The sequence below is a fragment of the Anomalospiza imberbis genome, chromosome 27 (genome assembly GCF_031753505.1).
Source record: "Anomalospiza imberbis isolate Cuckoo-Finch-1a 21T00152 chromosome 27, ASM3175350v1, whole genome shotgun sequence".
Classification (NCBI taxonomy): domain Eukaryota; kingdom Metazoa; phylum Chordata; class Aves; order Passeriformes; family Viduidae; genus Anomalospiza; species Anomalospiza imberbis.
In genome coordinates, this window is record NC_089707.1 from 1,520,558 (window position 1) to 1,540,260 (window position 19,703).

At 60.1% G+C, this 19,703-nt stretch overlaps 1 protein-coding gene across 2 annotated transcripts in view; it reads left to right on the top strand.

The window, feature by feature from the left end:
- CSNK1G2 (casein kinase 1 gamma 2) overlaps positions 1-18,670 on the top strand; it is a 42,213-nt gene extending 23,543 nt beyond the window's left edge. The window contains exons 2-13 of one of the 2 annotated variants that reach the window (XM_068174176.1): positions 2,600-3,096; positions 10,435-10,475; positions 11,005-11,074; positions 11,470-11,618; positions 12,075-12,309; positions 12,506-12,591; positions 12,945-13,029; positions 13,107-13,255; positions 13,658-13,741; positions 15,228-15,332; positions 17,541-17,647; positions 18,166-18,670. In XM_068174176.1, coding sequence (XP_068030277.1) covers positions 2,910-3,096; positions 10,435-10,475; positions 11,005-11,074; positions 11,470-11,618; positions 12,075-12,309; positions 12,506-12,591; positions 12,945-13,029; positions 13,107-13,255; positions 13,658-13,741; positions 15,228-15,332; positions 17,541-17,647; positions 18,166-18,220 — 1,353 coding nt within the window. In that variant the 5' untranslated portion in view covers positions 2,600-2,909 and the 3' untranslated portion in view covers positions 18,221-18,670. The remainder of the gene's footprint in view (positions 1-2,599; positions 3,097-10,434; positions 10,476-11,004; positions 11,075-11,469; positions 11,619-12,074; positions 12,310-12,505; positions 12,592-12,944; positions 13,030-13,106; positions 13,256-13,657; positions 13,742-15,227; positions 15,333-17,540; positions 17,648-18,165) is intronic. The other variant, XM_068174177.1, reaches the window with a different exon arrangement.
- The last annotated feature ends 1,033 nt before the right edge of the window (positions 18,671-19,703 follow it).

The window sequence follows — 19,703 nt, forward strand, 5'->3', positions numbered from 1 at the left end:
GCATAAAGGTCTGATTCAGAACGAAAACAGGTTATGGAGCTGCAGCAGCGCCCGAGCATCACCAGCTGCTCCCCTTTCCCAGCGTCTGGCTGGAGCCGTGGCCAGGGAAAGCAGCTCCCAAAACGCCAGGCGAGAGCTGCCCGCTCTGGGAGCTGGGAGGCCCTGGAGGAATGGCTCCCGGTGTCCTGAGGAGGTGGGAGAAGCATGAGGAGGTCGGGAGGGCAGCACCATGTGCTGAACCCGGAGCGGAAATCATCGGGGGAGCGAAGAATGAGCAGGATGTCACGTGTGGGCCCTGCGTGCTCGGGGCTGGGGCAGAACAAAGCGCAGGGAAGCCCTGCTCCTGCCGCTCCCACCCCGCTTCCTGCTGGCACGGACAGGCTGCTGGGGGAAGGGAGCACCAGGGCAGAAGCCAGCCCGTGGCTGTCCAGCTCTGGGAGAGCTGGAAGGCTCCCCGTGCCTCAGTTTCCCATGGCTGAGGTATGCTGGGTGCAGCAGGATGGTCCCCGGTTGTTGGTGTGCTGGGGATGGCCTCGGAGGGCCAGGCTGCTGTGCTCTAGGGATGCTCCAGAGGTGTTGGATGGGGGCAGGAGGGGGCTCCCATGATGCATGAAAGCCTTATTCTCCTGTGCTTGAACAGGCAGGTCCCACAAGTGGCACCCCAGCACTCTGCGCCTTTGAAAACAGCTCTGGTCCCTCCTGGAGAGCAGTGGCAGTGTGCCAGGATCCTGTGGAGAGTGAGGATTTGGTGTCGGGAGGGGGCTGGGAGCCCCCCTCAGGGGCTGTCCTGCCCCTGGACCCTTGCACAGCCAGTCCTTCCCCGTGCTGAGCTCTGGCTTTGGTGTCTTTTTCCCTGGGTTGCTCTTAGAGCTCCCACATTTCCCTCTGTGGAGCATGAGAAGCTTTTTTTTTTTTTTTTTTTTGTTATTAATAGCTATTGAGAGCCAATAAAAAGTTCTACGGGGTTTGGCCAAGCATCAGAGCTCGCAGTGTGTTCATTTCCTGGAGCTGGAGGAGGGGGTTTGCTCGGATAACCCACGGGGTCAGCAGGAGTCTGTGGCACTGGGGGCTCTTGGGAGCTTTCAGTTGTGTCACAGGGGCCTGGAGAGGAGCAGAGAGAGGTGGGGAGGAGGGAGGGTAAAGGAGGGGAAGGAGATTGGCAAGGGTCAAGAGCAGGGGGGAAATGGAGGTGTGGGTCTCTCATGTGCCCTCCCAGTGTGTGCCCAGATTCTGCTTGACCCCCTCTGTCCGTGTTTAGCTTCCTGGCTGTCCTTCCTGCCTCCCACATGGGCTCCCCTGCAAGGAGGAACCCTGCCTGACCTTTCCCAGTGCAGGGGAGTCCCACTCTGGTGGAATGCTGGAGGGAGGGAGAGTGCAGTTCCCTCTTGGGCACCTGGTTCCTTGAGCACAGGGCAGCTCCGTGGTTCTTTTCATCCCAGGCTTGTGTCTAGAAGGAAACAATGCTTTGGTTGGCTTTGATGTTGGGCTCTTGTACCCACGTGAGGACAGACATCTGCGCAGGGATGTGTGTGGAGCCAGTGTCATGGATTCATGGAATAGTTTGGGTTGGAGGGACCTTTAAAGGTCACCTCATCCAGCCCTGCCATGAGCAGGGCTGTGCACACGAGGTGGAGCTCCCTGGTTCAGGGGGCTGAGCTGATTGCTGCCTGTTTGTGGGAGCTGAGGGGAACCCAGATAACCCCACTAGCAGCACGGGGCTTTCCAGCAGCCTCACTGGGAGCACACGAGGCAGGCAAGGTGCTGCACCCCTGAGCAAACGAGGTGCCACGAGCATCCTTTGCTCTGGCCCGTGTCACAGCATTGGCCCAGGCTGCAGCCAAGGGGCCTCGCTCCCAGCTTCGCAATTAAAATCAAGGTTGGCTGATAAGAGCAGAGGAGGAGGCAGCGGGATGTTAGTAAGTTCCTGTTTGCCAAGTGGGTGTTGTCCCTTTAGCCCAGGTGGGCTGTGGTGGGTGCCCTGAGTGTGGCTGTTCCCCAGGAACCCTGTCCTGGGCAGGGCTGCTGGCACAGGATCCTGACCCACCACAGCAGAGACTGCTGCTGGAGTGGGAAGTGCTCCAACTCCACTGGCCCCTGCCCCTGGATCCACAGGGACCCTCCCAAACAGGTGAAATCATTTTCACTCCATGGGCAGCCCCATGCCTGGCATGGTGTGCACATAATGCTGGGTGCCAGCATGTGTGTCCTCTGCTCTTGGGGTCTCTCTGAGTTCCTGGCTGGTGCCTCTGAATGCTTCCCAAAGCTGCCAGTGCCCTTCCCCATGGGGACAGTTTTGTCCCCACATCACTCTTGGCTGGCTCCAACATGGAGACACTCACCAACCATTTCACCTCCAGTTGACCAAGCTGTTTTAAAATTCATTTGTTTGTTTATTTAAACCAACATCTCGGGCATGGGGCACTCTGGGACCTGATGTTTATCCCAGCTTCTCCCACCCCTCAACTGCAGCACTGTCATTGCTGTAGGAATTACCTGTCTGCAGGGAAGGTGCTGGAGGGACTCTGAGGAACCCAGAGCCCACAGCTCTCTGTTGTCCTCTGCCTTCTCATACTGATTTTCTGCCTCTCCTTTTGCACAGCTGGGACACCGAGGAGCTGCGCTGGGAGGACCCTGTCTGCAGGATGTTCTCTCCACCAAAGAACTCCCTGTGAGCGGCGATGATGACAGTCCCGGCGGGACCTTGGGAAGCACTAACATTTCAGTAGCCCAGCACCCGTGGACGGCCTTTTACCCCTCCTTCTCCAGACCCCGCCCTCCCACCGCTCACCGGGATGGTGTATTAACCAAGAGGAACCCTGCTTCTTTCCTCCTCACCCTTCCATTTTCGGCAGCTCTGGGATTTGTATGGCAGCAGCGTAACCGTGGAGAGGCCGGGGTATCACAAACTTATGGATTTTGATAAGAGAGGAGGGAAAGGGGAGCTGGAGGAAGGTAAAAGAATGTCCAAGACAGGTGGAGGAAGGAGTGGTCATGGAGGCCGGGGTGCTGGAACCAACTCGGGAGTCTTAATGGTGGGTCCCAACTTCCGTGTCGGCAAGAAGATTGGATGCGGCAATTTCGGGGAGCTCCGTCTAGGTGAGAAGGGTCATCTCTGTCCTCGCTGTACCCACTGCTGCCAGGATTGCCCTGGCATCCTCCTCCTGCAGCAGGAGGAGCTGGCACAGGCTGTGGCCATAGGCACCGAGGTGCTGACCGGCCACACAGAGTCGAAGCGTTGGCCCGTGCAGGTAGCCCTCGTTCTGTCACAGAGGTTCCACTTCCTTCATCCTTTCACGCTGTGCTTGTTCTGCCAAGGCCCATCCCAGCCCAAAGGACTGATTGCAGAAGTGTTTCCCATCTCCTCCCGTGCCTGTTGCTCTCTGGGTCTGTCAGGGAGAGCACTACAGGCTGGATCTGTCTGTTGTAAGTGGTGGTGGCCATGGAGATCTGTGTGTCCCGTGTCCCCCAAATCCAGGAACACTGAGGGAGGAAGGATTCAGGAGATGCCATTGTGTGCTCATCAAATCTTACCCCACTTGTGCTCTGGGTGCTGCCCTCTCGCTGTGCCTCGGGACAGGGGATGGAGCATGGGGGTCTGAGGGACGCTCACTCTGCTGGGACAAACATCTAGGGAGGGGAATCCTCCCTAGAGGAGATTTTATCCTGGCTAAATTCTTCAATTGTTAAAACTGGTTGTTTGAGAGACTCTCCTGAAATTCTGTACAGGTCAGAGAAAGGGAGGAATAAAACCCAAGCATCTTCCGTAGTCACTTTCCATTTTGAGCCAAGTTTATCAGGAAACTCCTCAAGCAGACTCCTGTTTGGAGGGTGGAGAGGTTGCTCCTCTCCCAGGACTGGGAATGTCCCCAGAGACTTTCAGCAAGCTGTTAACCCTTTGCTTGGCATCAGGCAGCTGGGAGTGGTCTGGCATGGCCAGGCACCTCTGCCAGCAGCAGAGCCTGGATGTCTCCAGGAATGTGTGGGTGGAGTCCCTGCCAGCTTGGCTGTGAGTGCTCTGGGAAGGGGCTTGTGCTCTGGGAAGAGGGAAGAGAGGCAGTCCCCAGAGCCTGTGACAGCCACAGGCTGCTGGTGCTCCGTGATATTTTAAGCAGCACCTTCTCAAACCGAGCTCTAAGCTAAGCCTGCCCTGAGCTCTGAGCTAAACCTGCCCTGACCATGGGCCCGGGGAGGAGCCGTGGCAGGCCTGGCTGGGGTGAGGTCAGTTCCCACCTCCCTGTGTGGGGAGTTAATGTCAGCTCTTCCCGGAGTGACAGACTGGCTGGTGCCAGGCTCACCCGTCCCGTCCCGCGCTTCCCGGCGGGATTGCCGCCTAATTGCAGAGCTGGGGAAACGCTCTGGGTAAAATCCAGCCAAGCAGTTCCCCTGTCCAGCTGTCTCTCCCGCTGTCATGAAGAGTTCTGAGCCTTCCTCCAGACCCAGGGCTTGTGGAAGGAGAGGTGCCGGGGGATTTTGCTGCACCAGCTGCTCCTTTCAGTTCCCCGGGTGGATCTGGACACTCCTGCTGCCAGTGCCTCCCTGCTGGGCCAGTGGACAGAGAGCCCTGGGCTGTGCAGGGTCCACCTGTGTCCTTGCACCTCCTTTTCCTTGCTTAGCACTGAGCATTCCGCAGTGGATCTGTGTTTGTGGGTGAGCTGGATCCCAGGATCCCGCTCTAGGCAGGAGGCTGGGGCCGTGTTGCTTTTCTGTGCTCAGTGCTGAGGGTCAGTGTGACCCCCCCCCACCTTGGCCTCCCCCTCATTTTCCAGGGGCAGCAGCGAGGGGACACGAGTCTCACATGGATCTGAGGAATGTCTGTCAAACTGACAGTGAGGTTTCTGCAGGGACCTGGGAGCAGTTGGGCTCGGTTTGCTCGTGGCTGCAGGGACAAGCAGCGAGCTGTCGCTCCAGGGCTCCACAGTGGTCGATTCTCACAGTGAGAGTTTGTCCTTGCCACCAGCAAGAGAAGCTTCCAGTCCCTTCACGTGGCTTTTTTGCTCTGTCACACCCTGCAGTGCCTGGCCATAACATGCTACAGGCCTGAGCACGAGATCTCATCACGGCAGTGGAAGCCACAGCTATGTGGCTCCTCTCCTAAAATCACATCTCTCTTCCTTAGGTGTGCCTTCGAACTGCATCAGGGCTCAGGAATGCTTTCAGGATTTCGGGATTCCTCCAACTGCAGATGAATGGCAAGGGACCAGAGGGCTCCTGCTGTGAAGTGGTGGCATGAGCAGGGATGTTCCCCACCTCTTGCTGGGCACTCAGCTTTCCCCTGGGAATAGAGAATTCAGTCCTCAAGGCTTTAGAGGCCAAACTGCAGCTCAGTATTTAAAAGCTCCTAGATCTTCTTTGGCCTTTTTCTTCTCATAACAAAGGCCACGAGATCTTGAAAAAATGTACCTGGAGGTGACTCCCCCAGCTCCCAGTGGAGGAAGGGGACATTATCTTTCCCAAAAAAGTACCACTTTGCCCTATTTCTCCACCACCCCAAGGGGCACGTCATGATCTGTCCTTAGGGTGCTTCAGCTCAGCTGCCCCAGGTAGAGACAAATGTCCACCCATGTAGGAGGTGTCCAAAATCAAGTGATCTGTTTAAAGATGAAATATTAAAAAACCATTGGCATAAGGCATGTGTGGGAAGCCAGAAGGGGAATGACGTGGGCAGGAGTTGTGGCTGCCAGGGCTGTGCATTTGGATCCTGCTTCCCCTTGTTCCTGCTGGCCTTGGCATCCCGGGCAATGCAGGGACATGGTGCCAGTCCCAGTCTGGCAGTGCTGCCAGCCAGTTCTGCACTGGACCAGTGTGACTGGAGAACTGGGCTGTGGGAGCTGGAGCAGGGTGGCTGCCCCAGCCCTCTGGCACAGAGGGGCAGGTTTATGTTGTGCAGGTGCTGGGTCCTGTTACCTTGTTATGTCCTGGAGCTTCACCCTGAGCTGGTGAGTGCTCGTCCCTCCCCCTGCCAGCCTCCAGCTGTGATCCAGCGCCAGCCCAGCTCCTCCTGGGGCTTTCCAGCAGCATCCCAGGGCAGTGCCTGCTGCCTGCAGCCCCCTGAGCTCCCCCTGCCCACGTGCTGCCCACAGCCAGCCCCACTCCCTGCCAGGGTGGGATGCTGCCCTCTGAAACACAAGGCAGCAGGATGCTGATGGCAGTGGGTGACCAGAGTGTGGCTGGTGGCTCGTGTGCCCTGGCACTGGGCACAGCTGAGCTGCAGCCCTGCCAGCTCCCTGTGCCCCGAGAGCAGGACCAGCACACTCAAAGAGAGGGTTTGTTGGAGCAGGTTCCTCTTAGCAGCTACTCAGGAGTGCTTGGGATGGGCTGGGGTAGGGGGAGAGGAGGAAAACCCAGACATTCGGCAGAAAGGTCAAAACTGAGCCCAAAGCACCTGGGTGCTGTGCAGGTCCTTCCCTGGTGCAAGGCTGCCTCAGAGCCAGGAATTGCCCTTAGTCCTGGCACCCTCCCTGAGGGCCCTTTCCTGAGCCTGGCCCAAGGCTGGTGCTCCTGCCAGGCTGTGCCATGGAGCTGCCCCAGGGCTGCCTCAGCCTAGAGCAGGGTGCAAGGAAGGATGGGGAACCTGGCAGCAGCTGCTGCTTCTGTTCTTCCAGCAGTAAACTTCTGCAAATGTGCTTTTTGCAGCTTCTCAGTGCCCACCCCTCTCCCCCAGCCTGCTGTATGCATTGTTTCTGGCAGCTTGGAGCCACAGCAGCTGTTTTCCTTCAAATTAAAAGCTGGAAATTAATTCTCTTTTAAAGTAAACTCAGGATTTTGGAGGGAAGAACACAGGGGGTGAGTCTGTGTGCAGTGTGTGAGCCAGGAGCAGCTCACTACTGCAGCTGGGCCAGGGCCATGGCCCAGCTGAAGGGTCATGTGCAGGTGCTGGGGACATTCCCACGCCCTCCTGAGCTGTGGCTCTCGGGCCTGTCCTGCAGCCTCCCAGGAACTCACAGGGAGTTGTTACCTGGGGCCACAAAAAGTGCCTTCTGAAAAAGTGTCTGGGCTCAGTGCCCTGCTCATGACACCCTTCTCGTCTTGGGCTCTGCAGAGACCTCCCTGTGAGCACCTGCAGTGTGGCCAAGGGCTCGGCCACCTCCCAGAGGTCAGAGCCACAGACCCACCACGTGCCAGAGGTGGCACACGGGTGTCTTTGGAGGCTTTGGGAGAGAGGAACCCACACAATTCCTGCTGTTCCTGCCTCCCTTGCTGAAGGCTCAGACTTGCTTTGCCTCCTGCTTGTTCAGAGCCTCCTTTAGAGAAGGTCAAGCTCTAAAATAACATTTTTCTTCTGATGGTGTTAAAGCTCAGCATTCCACAGAGCTGTCGTTGCTTGGCCTGGTGCAGCCGCTGCCACTGGAGCTGCAGTGCTGGCAGGGCTGGGCCTGGCTGCCTTTGTGTGCAGCTGCCCTGTTCCTCCACTGCATTCCCGGGTCTGGGAAGCCAAATTCCCTTCCCAGTGCCCAGGCACAGCTCTGTGCTGTGCCACAGGCAAGGGGCAGCCTCAGTGGTCACTTTTCCCCTCACAGCAAGGGGCTGGAGCATGTCCAGAGAGAGGAATGGGGCTGAGGAAGGAGCTGGAGCACCAGGAGCAGCTGAGGGAGCTGGGGAGGCTCAGCCTGGAGAAAAGGAGGCTCAGGGGGGACCTTGTGGCTCTGCACAACTCCTGACAGGAGGGGACAGCTGGGGGGGTCGGGCTCTGCTCCAGGGAACAGGGACAGGAGGAGAGGGAACGGCCTCAGGCTGGGCCAGGGCAGGTTTAGATTGGATATTGGGAAAATTTCTTCACTGAAAGTGTTGGGAAGCATTGGAACAACTGCCCAGGGTAGGAGTTGGGTCACCATCCCTGGAAGCGTTCAAAAACATGTGAATGGGGCACTTGGGGACATGAGCTGATGTGAACGTGGTGGTGCTGCTGGCTGATGATCAGAGGGGTGATCTGAAGGGTCTTTTCCCACCTTAATGATTCTGTGACTCCATGGTCCCGAGCTGCTTGGATGGGGACCCAGCTGGGAGCCCAGCGCAGAGCCGGGCTCCTCCTGGCTGTTGTGACGTGCAGGAGCAGGTGCTGGGTGCTGCTGCCAAATCCCTGGGGAGGGGACAGCAGAGAGAGCCAGGTCGGATTTACACACCCAGCACAGCCCAGCCCCAGGCCTGGCTGCCTGCTCCTGCCTTGTGCCCGTTCTGATCCCACACACTGCATCCTGCAGGTGCTGCCAGCTGGGTTTGGAGGCACCTCCGGCACCGAGCTGGGCAAAGGCCCCTGCAATGCAAATATTTGCTTTCTGCCTCCCATCTCACCACTTTTCTCTTTTATTTCCTTTCAAAAGCACCTTTTGTGCTGCAAGTCCTGCCTGCTCCAGTCCTCCTAGGCACTCCCTGGGCTCTGGCACATTTTGGGTGTCAGAGTTGCCCCCTTGTGAACACTGGGGCAGAGCAGGTGGCTCCAGGAGCTGGAGTGGGGAGTTCCTGGCATGGAAGGAATCCTCCCTCCTTGCTGTTTTGCTTTTTCTTTTCTCTTGGTTTATTAATCTCATGACAGGCCAGTTGCACTTTTTTTAATTCAGAAAGGGGAAGCAGAGGGTGGTGATTTGACCAGTCTCTGCTCCCCATCTTGTCCATCAGCTGTGTCCAAGCCCTCCAAGGAAGGGCTGAACCAGGGGAGTACCAAATGATTTGGACCCATTTTTGGACTGGGAGAATGCTGCCAGCTCCAGACCCTTGCTGCTGGTAGCTTTCTGTGCCAGCGAGCCGCCACTGTTGTGGTGAGGACAGGACAGATGCCACTGCTGGGGATTCTCCTGCCTCCATCCCTTCTCCCTCCCTGCTGAGTCCCTTTTGCAGTGTCCCTCTGGCAGTTTTCCTGCCATGTTACATTTTTTCCCCCCTTCAAATCCTGCCTGACCTCAGGGAAAATCCAGCTGTGAGTTTTCTGATCCCATGTTGCTGCCCTGAAGGCAACAGTGATTGTTTTGGACTGAGCTGTATGGCCCTGTGGAGCCAGGCACAGGTCTGGGGCTGTCCCACCTGCTCCCCAGGAAATGTCAGTGTGTGATGGGACAAACCCCCTGGATCTGGCACACGCTGTGTTCACAAGACATTCCTCCCTCCCTCTCAAATCCCTTCCTCCCTAATCACTGTGAAGGGATTTGCTTTATGCAGAAGCAGCAGACAAAGTGGCTTGGCAGAGGTCCCCTGGGATGGGAGAGGGTCAGGAAGGCAGCAGGATTGAGCCCCTCCTTGGCTGCAGAGCCCATCCCTGGGAGGAGCTGCTCCATTAATATCTCCCATTCATCCCTCTTCCCGTAATCCTGCCGCCGACTGTGGCGCTCAGCAGCTGGCTCTGATGTCACCCGGCCAGGATTTATTGCTGCTTCAGGTGGAGAGCAGCAGTCAGAGCAGATGAAATCTTACGCCAGGAGGAGCTTGTTCCCTAAGCAAATTGCTTGGAGAAAATCCGAGGAGACAGATGCAGCTCCATCAGATACCCACACGCCAGGATCTGGAGTCTGCTGCCCTTAACCCCAACCTGCCTGGGCTCCTGCGGGCTCTGGCACAGGGAGTGCTCGGAGCTGTTCCTGCAGACCTTTAATCTTGGCCTTTATGGGCTGCTGCTTCCCAGGTGTGTCCCCTTTTCCTTGGCCCCCTGGTTTTGGGGGGATGCAGAGGCACCCTGAGCTCAGCCTTTCTGTGGTTATGGTGTGAAAAGTCCTGTGCAGGTGTGGAGCCCTCTTGGGGGGTCCTGTACGAGGTGCTGGGTACCATGGCTGCTCCTTCACTCCCCTTCAGCTCCTCATACAGTCTGGGCCATGCCACGGATCTGCTCCTGGCTTCCCCCGTGCCCTTGGGCGGGCAGGAGCATCCCCAGGGATGACGTTGATTCACACACACTAGACACAAGCATGTGCCATTCCCAGGAGTGACCCCAGCCGTGGGGGACAGATTTCCACCTGCCTGTGGTGCCCTCAGACCACTGCTGGCTGTGCCAGTGCTCCCGGGTGTCTCTCCTCCCTGCCACCCTTTGCAGGGTCCCACTGGCCAAAACTCAGTGTCCCCCGACCCTGGCCATCCCTCCGTGTGAATACCACACCTCCTTAGCCCCCTGTCCCTGTGGGGCTGGGAGAGGCACCAAGTCTCAGCCTTGTCCCTGCCTTGCCCAGTCATGTCCTGCTGCTGCCCCCTCCCATCAGCCTTGGCTCCAGCCCCCAGGAGCCTCCCCATCCCAGAAGAATCCACATCCCCAACCTGGGGATAATTAGCAGGCATGTTGCAACTCCCCACAGCGGGTTCTGCTCCCGTGCCTTGAGGCCCCTTCAGGTGTTGTGGGAGCGGCAGAACCTGTTTGGAACGTTTTTGAGCCCAGGAGCCCTCAGGGACAGTGGTGGATGTGTGGTGGGGGTGATGCAGGGACTGCTTTTCATCTCTTTTTTGTGTCTCTGCCCGCAGGGAAGAATCTCTACACAAATGAATACGTAGCTATCAAATTGGTGAGTAGCTGTCAAACCGGGGAGTTCCTCCATGGTCAGGGTGGGGGATGTTCCAGCCATTAGGAAGGAGGCTTCTCCCCTTTCTCCCATGGTGTTGGGTTGGGATGTGATGGATGTGGTGGCTGGGGGGCAGTGAGGGAGTTCCCACTGGGAATTGAGGGCAGTCTGGGAACACACATCACTGCAGGAGGGGTGATCCAGGTCTGGGCAGGGAAGAGCTGAGTCGTGCCTCTCCCAGCCCTCACCATGGCCTGTGCTGTGCTCAGCCAGTGCCAGCAGCAGAGAGGGTGGCCCCACTGCTACCTGATTCCATTAATGTTTTCCTCTCTCTGGATGAGATGATCTGGCTCCCATATGGGCTGATTTTCTCTCATCATCCCCTGAGGCTTCATCTCCATTTTATACCAGTTGCTCCCAACCCCAAATGCTCTCAGTCCAGCTTCTGCCAGCATGTGAAAGATGTGTCTGACACCCAGACCCCCTGAACATCCTGTTTCCTACTTAACTGTTCTCCTTTCTCTCCTCCAAGGAACCCATAAAATCCCGGGCCCCCCAGCTGCACCTGGAGTATCGGTTCTACAAACAGCTCGGCAATGCAGGTACGGCGCTGGGCTGGGCTGCCCCGGGGAGCTGCCTGCCAGAGGCACTGCAGGGAGAGAGGCTTTCCCTAAATGCAACTCTGCAACTTCACCCCCAGCTTGAGCTCCTGCCCATCTGCTCCACAGGGAGAGGCTGGTTTTACACAGATGCCTCATCTCATCTTTGATCTCTCTCGATTTAGCTCTTTCCCCCCACCACCCCCACAGAAGAGTCAGGGGTGCAGATGGAGCTGCCTCCTTCCCCCTGCTGCCACGAGCAGAGCCAGGCTGGCTGTGCAGGGAGGGCAGTGCAGGACATCCTCACTCTGCAGCCCCTGTCCCTGTCTGGCAGTAGCATGGCTGTGACAGCGTGGCCCTGCTGCAGCCCTGCACAGCCCCTGCTCCATCTCTTGCAGAAGGAATTCCTCAGGTTTACTACTTTGGCCCCTGTGGGAAGTACAACGCCATGGTGTTGGAGCTGCTCGGACCCAGCCTGGAAGATCTCTTTGATCTGTGTGATCGGACCTTCACGCTCAAGACCGTCCTGATGATCGCAATCCAGCTGGTGAGTGCAGCCCCTGCACCTCCCCTGCAGCCCTGCACAGCTCCCCTGCAGCCCTGCACGGCTCCCCTGGCTGCCCTGGGGAGCAGGGGGTGTGTGGGCACCGTGGGCAGGCAGCACGGGCATCCCATGGGGAACGGGGGGCAGATGCTGGCACAACCCAGCCTGGCTCTCCCATACCTCACCCCCTCCCCACTGAGGGAGAGCTCTCCACCCTTTCACAGCCCCTCTCTGAGCCAGACAAGCATCTAAGTGTGCCCAGAGCATCTCACTGTGTGCCCAGGGTGCAGCTGGCCTGGGGCTGTGTCCCTTGGTGGGAAGGAGCTGATGTGCCCGTGCTTGGGGCTGGGGTCAGCTGAGGGGAGCAGGGGCGAGGTGGCCGGAGCAGGGCCCAGGGCAGGAGCGTGCAGGACACAGCGTGGGTGTCTGCCCTGGCACTGACACCTCCTTCTGCCCCAGATCACACGGATGGAGTACGTCCACACCAAAAGCCTGATCTACAGAGATGTCAAGCCAGAGAACTTCCTGGTGGGGCGGCCGGGCAGCAAGCGGCAGCACACCATCCACATCATCGATTTTGGCCTGGCCAAAGAGTATATTGACCCCGAGACCAAAAAACACATCCCCTACCGAGAGCACAAGAGCCTGACAGGGACAGCGCGTTACATGAGCATCAACACCCACCTGGGGAAAGGTGTGTGGGCACAGGCAGCCAGCCCTGCCTCCTGGCTGAAGAGAGGGACTGCAGGGCAGGGGTGCCAGAGGTGGGGCTGGGGACAAGCTGCCTCTCCTGCTCTTCTGGGTGCTGGCAGGACACATGGTGTGCTGCAGGATCTGGGGGATCAGTAGCTAGAGCGGGAACTGACCCACGTCTCTTTTTTTCCGTGCAGAACAAAGCCGCAGGGATGACCTGGAAGCATTAGGGCACATGTTTATGTACTTCCTCCGTGGTAGCCTTCCTTGGCAAGGCCTCAAGGTAACTGCCAGCTCCTGCTGCCCCTGGGCATGGCTTCCTGTGGGTGTGGCTCTGCCCTGGCGTGGGGAGGGGGAAGGTTTGGCCCCTGGGGTGTTGAAGGGTTCACACCCCACCAGCTCTGAGCTCCATGCCAGGCCCTTGCAGTGCTGAGCAGCTGCAGGTCTCCCTGTGTCCCCCCAGCTGCTCTCACAGTGGCTGTCCTGGAAACCCTGGGCTTTGTCCTCCAGACCTGCCCGGGGAAGGAGTTTCCTGGGAAGGAATTACCTGAGAAAGGGAGTCCAAGAAATCATACACAGTGTGACAGCCCAGGGCAGTGCCTGGCCCCTGTGCTGACCCCCTCTTGTCCCCGCCAGGCTGACACACTAAAGGAGAGGTACCAGAAGATTGGTGACACCAAAAGAGCCACCCCGGTGGAGGTGCTCTGTGAGAACTTCCCAGGTGAGAGCACTGCCCAGCCCAGCCCCCAGCCCCGAGCCCCCTGTGCGCTGTCCCCCTGAGCCCCCGTGTCCCCGCAGAGGAGATGGCCACGTACCTGCGCTACGTGCGGCGCCTGGATTTCTTCGAGAAGCCCGACTACGACTACCTGAGGAAGCTCTTCACAGACTTGTTCGAGAGGAACGGTTACGTGTTCGACTACGAATACGACTGGGCAGGGAAACCTCTGGTGAGTGCACAGGGCCTGGGGGCAGAGGGTGAGGCACCCCGGGGAGCAGGGGCAGCAGCCAGGGAGGAGGTGGCTCTCAGCCATCCCTGCCACACACTGTGTCATGGGGACCAGCTCCACCCTCCTCACCAGTCACCAACTCCAGGGCTGTGACATGGGAATTTGAGGCTCTTGGAGCAAAGGGGACCCCAGCAGCCGAGCTGGCACCTCACTTTCTGCCATGGGTGCATTCCTTGGGCTCGCTGCAGCCAGATACCAAGCCTGGCACTGCTGGGGCAGGGGTAGGGGCAGTGATCAGGCCCCGGTTCTGGGGGGTTTTGGATGTTTGGCCAGAGGTTGGATCTGGCTGCGGGGTGTTGGGAGGGCTCGGTGCTGCACTGACGTTGTCCTTTGTGTCCCCAGCCCACCCCCATTGGCACGATGCACAGCGAGGTGCAGGTGCAGCCCCCGAACAGAGACAAAGCACAGCCACACACCAAACACCAGGTGAGCAATGGCACGGCCTGGCTGGGGCACGGGGCCATGGCCTGGGCAGCTCGGGCTGCAGCTCCAGGGACATGGAGCCCAGCAGGGATGGTGGCAGGGACTGGAACATCGTTTTCCCTCAGTGCTGTCTGTGGGAGAAGTTCCCTCCCACAGCTCTGGGTCTGTGGCTTGCTGGGGGCCCAGGGCAATGTTCCTGTGGCCTGGCAGAAGAGGGAGGAAGCACTGTGGGGGCTGTGGCATGACTGAGGGGTGCCAGGCCTGGACATCAGCTGGTGAGGGGCAGGGTCCAGCCTGGGGTGTGGGGGAGGGCTTGGTGCAGGCTGAGCCTCCCCTGCTAAGGACACTGTCCCCATGGGGTGACTCAGTGCTCTGCTTGTGATGCCGTTCCATCGATGGGACAGTGACATGGGACAAGGGAGGGCAGGATTGGTGGGGCAGCTTGGCAGCATTTTGCCCCATGCTGGGGCTGCCTTTGTTCTGGGAACGGGCAGGGCACAGGGAGCCCAGCCCGGGGCAGGGATCGGGCAGAGCTGAGTGGGAGAGGGGCCAGGCTGCTCAGAACTGCTTCAGTGCTGTGGCTTGTCCTGCCCTGGTGCGGGACACATGTCTCTGGCACTGCTGCCACCAAGAGCAAACCTCATGTGTTTTCCAGAAGTCCTGTACAAGCCCTTGTCCTCCCAAACCTCCTCGGAGGCAGAGCACCTGCAAAGGGGCTGGAGCAGGGGGTGCAGCACTCTCTCCTCCCCAGGCTGTTCCTGCCCAGCACAGGGAGCCTGGCACAGCCCCTGCTCTCACTGACAGAGCTTCCTTAGGGAGAGGGAAACACGTTCAAATCACCTCCGGCTCATTTCTGGGAACTCGCTCCCAGTAAGGTCTGCTCTGTGCCCCCAGCACCAGGGAAATGCCAGGTTGGACATCCCTTCTCCAGAGCAGGGGGAAGAGCAAAGCACAGAGCTCCTGGAGCATGGGAGCAGTGTCCAGCCTGGGGACACAGGGTGTCCCCACAGCTGTGGGGCCGTGCCCTGCTCACCCCGGGAGGGTTTGGCCCAACTCGTGCCACACAGGCCGTGCCACGCGCTGCGTCGTCCTGGGGATGCGGCGTCACCTGGGCCTGGCTGCAGCTCCAGCTCTGCTGCCCCAGCCCGCTCCCAAACACGGCCACCAGCCCTGCTGGAGCTGGCCCTGCTCCATGGGGTGGCCCTGCGTGGGGCTGGCCGTGGAGGTGTGTGTGTGTAGGTGGCAGGGGGACACAGACCCCCATTGTCACCACAGGGACCACTCTGGGAGCCGCCGGGACGGTGCTGCACGGGTGCCCTCCGCAATCAGCAACTCGAGCTGCTCCGGTCATGTTTTTGCTTTTGCATGTCTTATTTTCTCGACTCCCTTTGCCACTCTTCCCACCCCTTCCCTCCACTTCTCCCTTCTCTTCCCCATTCTCCCTCTTTTCTTTTCTTTTCATCCTGTTCCTCCTGCCTGTCGCGAGCAGCCGCCCGAGGGGACGGAGTTGTGGGATCCTCAGGCCGGTGGGCAGCCTGCCGAGGAGCCTTTGGGAGCTCACCTGGCAGCCGGCAGGCTCGGGGGGTCCGTCCAGGTACATGAAACCACGCGCCTGGGGCAGGGGCGGGCGCGGGAGGGAGCGGAGCCACCCGGGCCTCGTGGCCGCCCGCGGAGCCGGGATCAGCCCCGCTCCCCCGCCCCGGGGCCACACGGCCCGGGGTCCTGCCCCGGCTGCAGCACGTACTGCCTGTCCCTGTGGTGCGACGGGATGCTCACGGCTCGCAGACGAGGCTGGTGCTGCTTCCCGGGGGCTGCTGGGCTCCCTTGGTGCTGCCAGGGGAATTAGAGGGCAGCTGGGGATGGATGGATGGATAGATGATGGATGGATGGATGGATGGATGATGGATGGATCGGGATGGATGGATGGAGGAGGGATGGATGGATATGGATGGATGGATGGATATGGATGGATGGATGGATATGGATGGATGGATGGATGGATGGATGGATGGATGGATGGATGGATGGATGGATGAGGGATGGATGGATGGATGGATGATGGATGGATCGGGATGGATGGATGGAGGAGGGATGGATGGATATGGATGGATGGATGGATGGATGGATGGATGGATGGATGGATGAGGGATGGATGGATATGGATGGATGGATGGATATGGATGGATGGATGGATATGGATGGATGGATGGATGGATGGATAGATGATGGATGGATGGATGGATGGATGGATGATGGATGGATCGGGATGGATGGATGGAGGAGGGATGGATGGATATGGATGGATGGATGGATATGGATGGATGGATGGATATGGATGGATGGATGGATGGATGGATAGATGATGGATGGATGGATGGATGGATGATGGATGGATCGGGATGGATGGATGGAGGAGGGATGGATGGATATGGATGGATGGATGGATATGGATGGATGGATGGATATGGATGGATGGATGGATGGATGGATGGATGGATGGATGGTACACTGCAGCATGACAGCTGCGTGGGCATCGCTCTGCCCCCACTGCCGCTCATCTGAGCAGGGACTTCCCTGCACCTCCTTGACTGGAGCCCTGGCTCCAAGCCCTGCTTCTCCTCCCTTCCTGGGCACTCCTTGGCCGTGTGTCCCCACCGCGGCCCTGCCTCGTTCCTGTGCTGGCGCCGTCAGCCCCGTGCTCGCCGCCTCCTGCCCGCTGCCGCTCAGCCCTGCCTTGGCCTGGGGGGTCCCTCCCGCGTGGATGGTGGGACATCCAGGCCAGGTCCCCCTGGCTGGGCCTGCGCCGCTTCCTCTGTCTCTGCTTCCGTCCCCGCCGCTCTCACTCGTTCCTGCTGCTCCACGGTGACTCTGCTGCTGCTCGGCCCCAGGCTTGGGCACAGCTCCCGCTGTTGCCGTCACGGGGCCGGGCGCTCCGTGGTGCCAGGCAGGCCGTGGGGCCGGGCGCTCCGAGGGCCCAGCTCATTCTCTGCCTCGCTCGTCCTGTCCCTCATCCCCTTCCTCCTCCCCACTCCTGCTCTGCAAACCCTCCTACGCCCGCGCCCGGCCCTGCGGGGTGCTGCGCAGGGGTCTCTGTGCTGGTGTCAGGGGCTGGAGCCTGACACGGCCCTGCTGGCTGGGCACTGGCTGTCGGGTGGCAGCTCCTCCAAGGGGCTGGGCAAGGCCAAGGGTCCTCACCGGGGCTGAGCAGCTTCCAGAGTGTTTGGCCTGTGCATCCCCCGGGAGCTCCTGGCTTTGCCTGAGGGCAGCGGGCACAGGATGGTGGTTCAGGCACCTCCCAGTTGCCTTGGTGGCTTGGATGTCCTCCTGGCCCTGGCACTGTGGCTGACCCTGCTGCCCTGGTGAGTGGGCAGGAGCTCAGGGATGCTGAGCCCTCAGGGTAGGCACTGGGCTGAGTCTTGGTGCTGGAAAGCAGAAGGGTGTCCAGATGCTTAGCTGTGGGAAGGGCTCCTTGGAGCTGGCAGCTTTCCCAGGCCCTGTCTCTCACCCACAGTGGAGCTGGCTGCCAGCAAGCCCCTCTCCTGGTGCAGGGGCTCCCAGGAGCTGGGATCCTTCCAGGGGCGTTCTGAGGGCTCAGAGCTCTCTGTGCAGTGGGGCTCTTGGGGAGAGCTCAGCACTGAGGCTGAACACTGCAGTCTGCGTGAGGGCACCATCCTGCCACAAAGGGCACCTCGGTGCTCCCAGGCAGAGCTGGGGTGGTCTCCTGGGTGGCTCCTGTGCCCCGCAGGGAGGGGAAGGGCTGCAGACCCCCAGGCTGCCCCCGCTGACACTCGTCTCCCCCCAGGTGATGAGCTCCACCAATGGAGAGCTGAACACAGATGACCCGACGGCAGGACATTCGAACGCCCCCATCACAGCCCCCACCGAGGTGGAGGTGACAGACGATACAAAGTAAGGCCCCAGCCCTGCTGCCCCCTCGCCTGTGCTGAGCTGCAGGAGGGGTCAGCAGCTGCCCCAGCGTGCCTTGTCCAGTGCCCTCCAGGGAGCAGCAGCCCAGCTGTCCCCTGGCACCCTGTAAGGGGTGCTCCTGCAGGGCCACCACCACCCCAGCCCTTCCCATCTCACCTTGCCCAAGGCTCCTGCACAGATGCATCCTGCATGGATGGATCTGGGACTGCTCCTTCCCTGGAGTCCCTGCCTGTCCCTGGCTCATGGCCTTGTGTGCCACGGTCAGTGTCACTCCCCTGGTCGGTGCCATTTGCTGTGGCAGGTGTCACTTTCGGTGGCTGTTGTGGTGCTCCCATTCCAGCCCCTGCCATGTACCAGGCGCTGTACTCGGTGGAGCAGCTCTACCCACGTGGGGCTCACCAAGGCACCGAGGAGTTTCTGTCCTCCCTGACCCCCAGGCTGGGGGCTGCTGCGCCCTCCATGCCGTGGCCCCGGGGCTGACGGGTCCCCTCTGTCCCCAGGTGCTGCTGTTTCTTCAAGAGAAGGAAGAGGAAAACCACCAAGCGTCGCAAGTGAGCTGCCGGGGCCGGGCGGAGCGGCGAGCGATGGCTCCTCTCCCTCTGGCCGTGGCTGGATCTCGACCCGCGGAGCCAACGGCCCCTCGGGCTGGACGGGGACCGGGGGCCGGGCCGGACGGGCTCCCCCAGCGCCCCACGCGCAGGTGGGGAGCGGGGCCTCCCCAAACTGCTTGTCCTTTCCTCCGCCACTCGTGGCCGTTTACTCGAACCAAGCCCAACTTCGCTGAAGTTCCTGCGTCCGTCAAACAGAAAAAAAGAAAAGAGAAAAACCCACGGCGTCACTTGCTTTGAGTTTATAACCAGTCCGAAATGGGGATCAACTACAGACTCTGACCCGTCGCTGTCAGAAGAAGACGAAGACAATTTCAAGAGCAGTGGGCTAAGGAGGAATTTTTTTTTTCTGTTGCTTCTTTGTCTCTTAAGTTAATTTAAAGTGAGTCTCGGTGCAGAGTGCTGAGTCGTCAGTCTTTGACCGTCATCTTCAGTGTTACCGAATTCTGCTCTTCCTTCCGGCCCGCCCCGCGTCCCCGCCGGGTCCCCCTTGGTCGGGCCGCTGGTGGCGAGCGCTGGGCTCCGGTCCGGCCCCGCTCGGGCGGGGAGAGCCGGGGGCGCGGGGGCGGGGAGAGGAAACGCGTTTACAGTTCATTTACGATGCACTTTTGCGAGCAATACAGGCGCCGTCCGGTCCCGCCGAGAGCAGGTCCGAGACTCCCAGGGGCTGGGGGACACAGGGACAGGGACGGCCGAGACCAAAGGGACCCATGAATGGCGGTGGCAAAGCAGGGAGGGGAAGCAAAGCAGCCTCGTCTCTGGCGCTGCCATGTCTTGGGGCTGGATGTTTCCACAACAGCTGTAGGTGCGGGCAGGGCTTGATCGGCCTCTTGGTTTTACAGCCTGAGCCCCCCCCGCGCCGAGGCCCCGCGGCTGCTCCCGGGGGGCCGGGCTGGGGGCCGGGCCGGGCGGTGAAAGGCACCGGGGTGGAGCGGCTCTGCCAGCGTGGACTCCCCCACCGTGGCATCCCCCCGCTGTGGGATCCTCCCGGCCTGCTCCCGGGGCTGGGGGAATGCAGGTTTTGGAAGTGACACACGGACACCCCCGCACCCCCGTGTTCCTCGCCACCCCCAGGGCACTGCAGCTCCCCACGCGACTGACCCCGTGCGCTCTCGTGTGTATTGATCGTGACACATTGGGGGGGACACACTTACCTTTACCAAAACCCTGTTGTTCTGCCCCAAGAGAAGGGGCTGAGGCTGTGCTGGGTGGGGGGGCGGGGGAGGGATGGGACCATCTGTGGCTGCTTTGAAACATTTGTCCAAACTGACCATCTCGGGGGGCTGGAGACCCCGGATTGTGGAGGGGCTGGGGGGGCGTGGGGTCTCCCACGGGGCCGTGCCCTCCCCTCGGCCCCTCTTCATCCTGAATTCGGGATTTACCCCGGCTTTGGCTTGTCCGGGCTGCGGCCCCAGCTGCTGCTGCGTCCC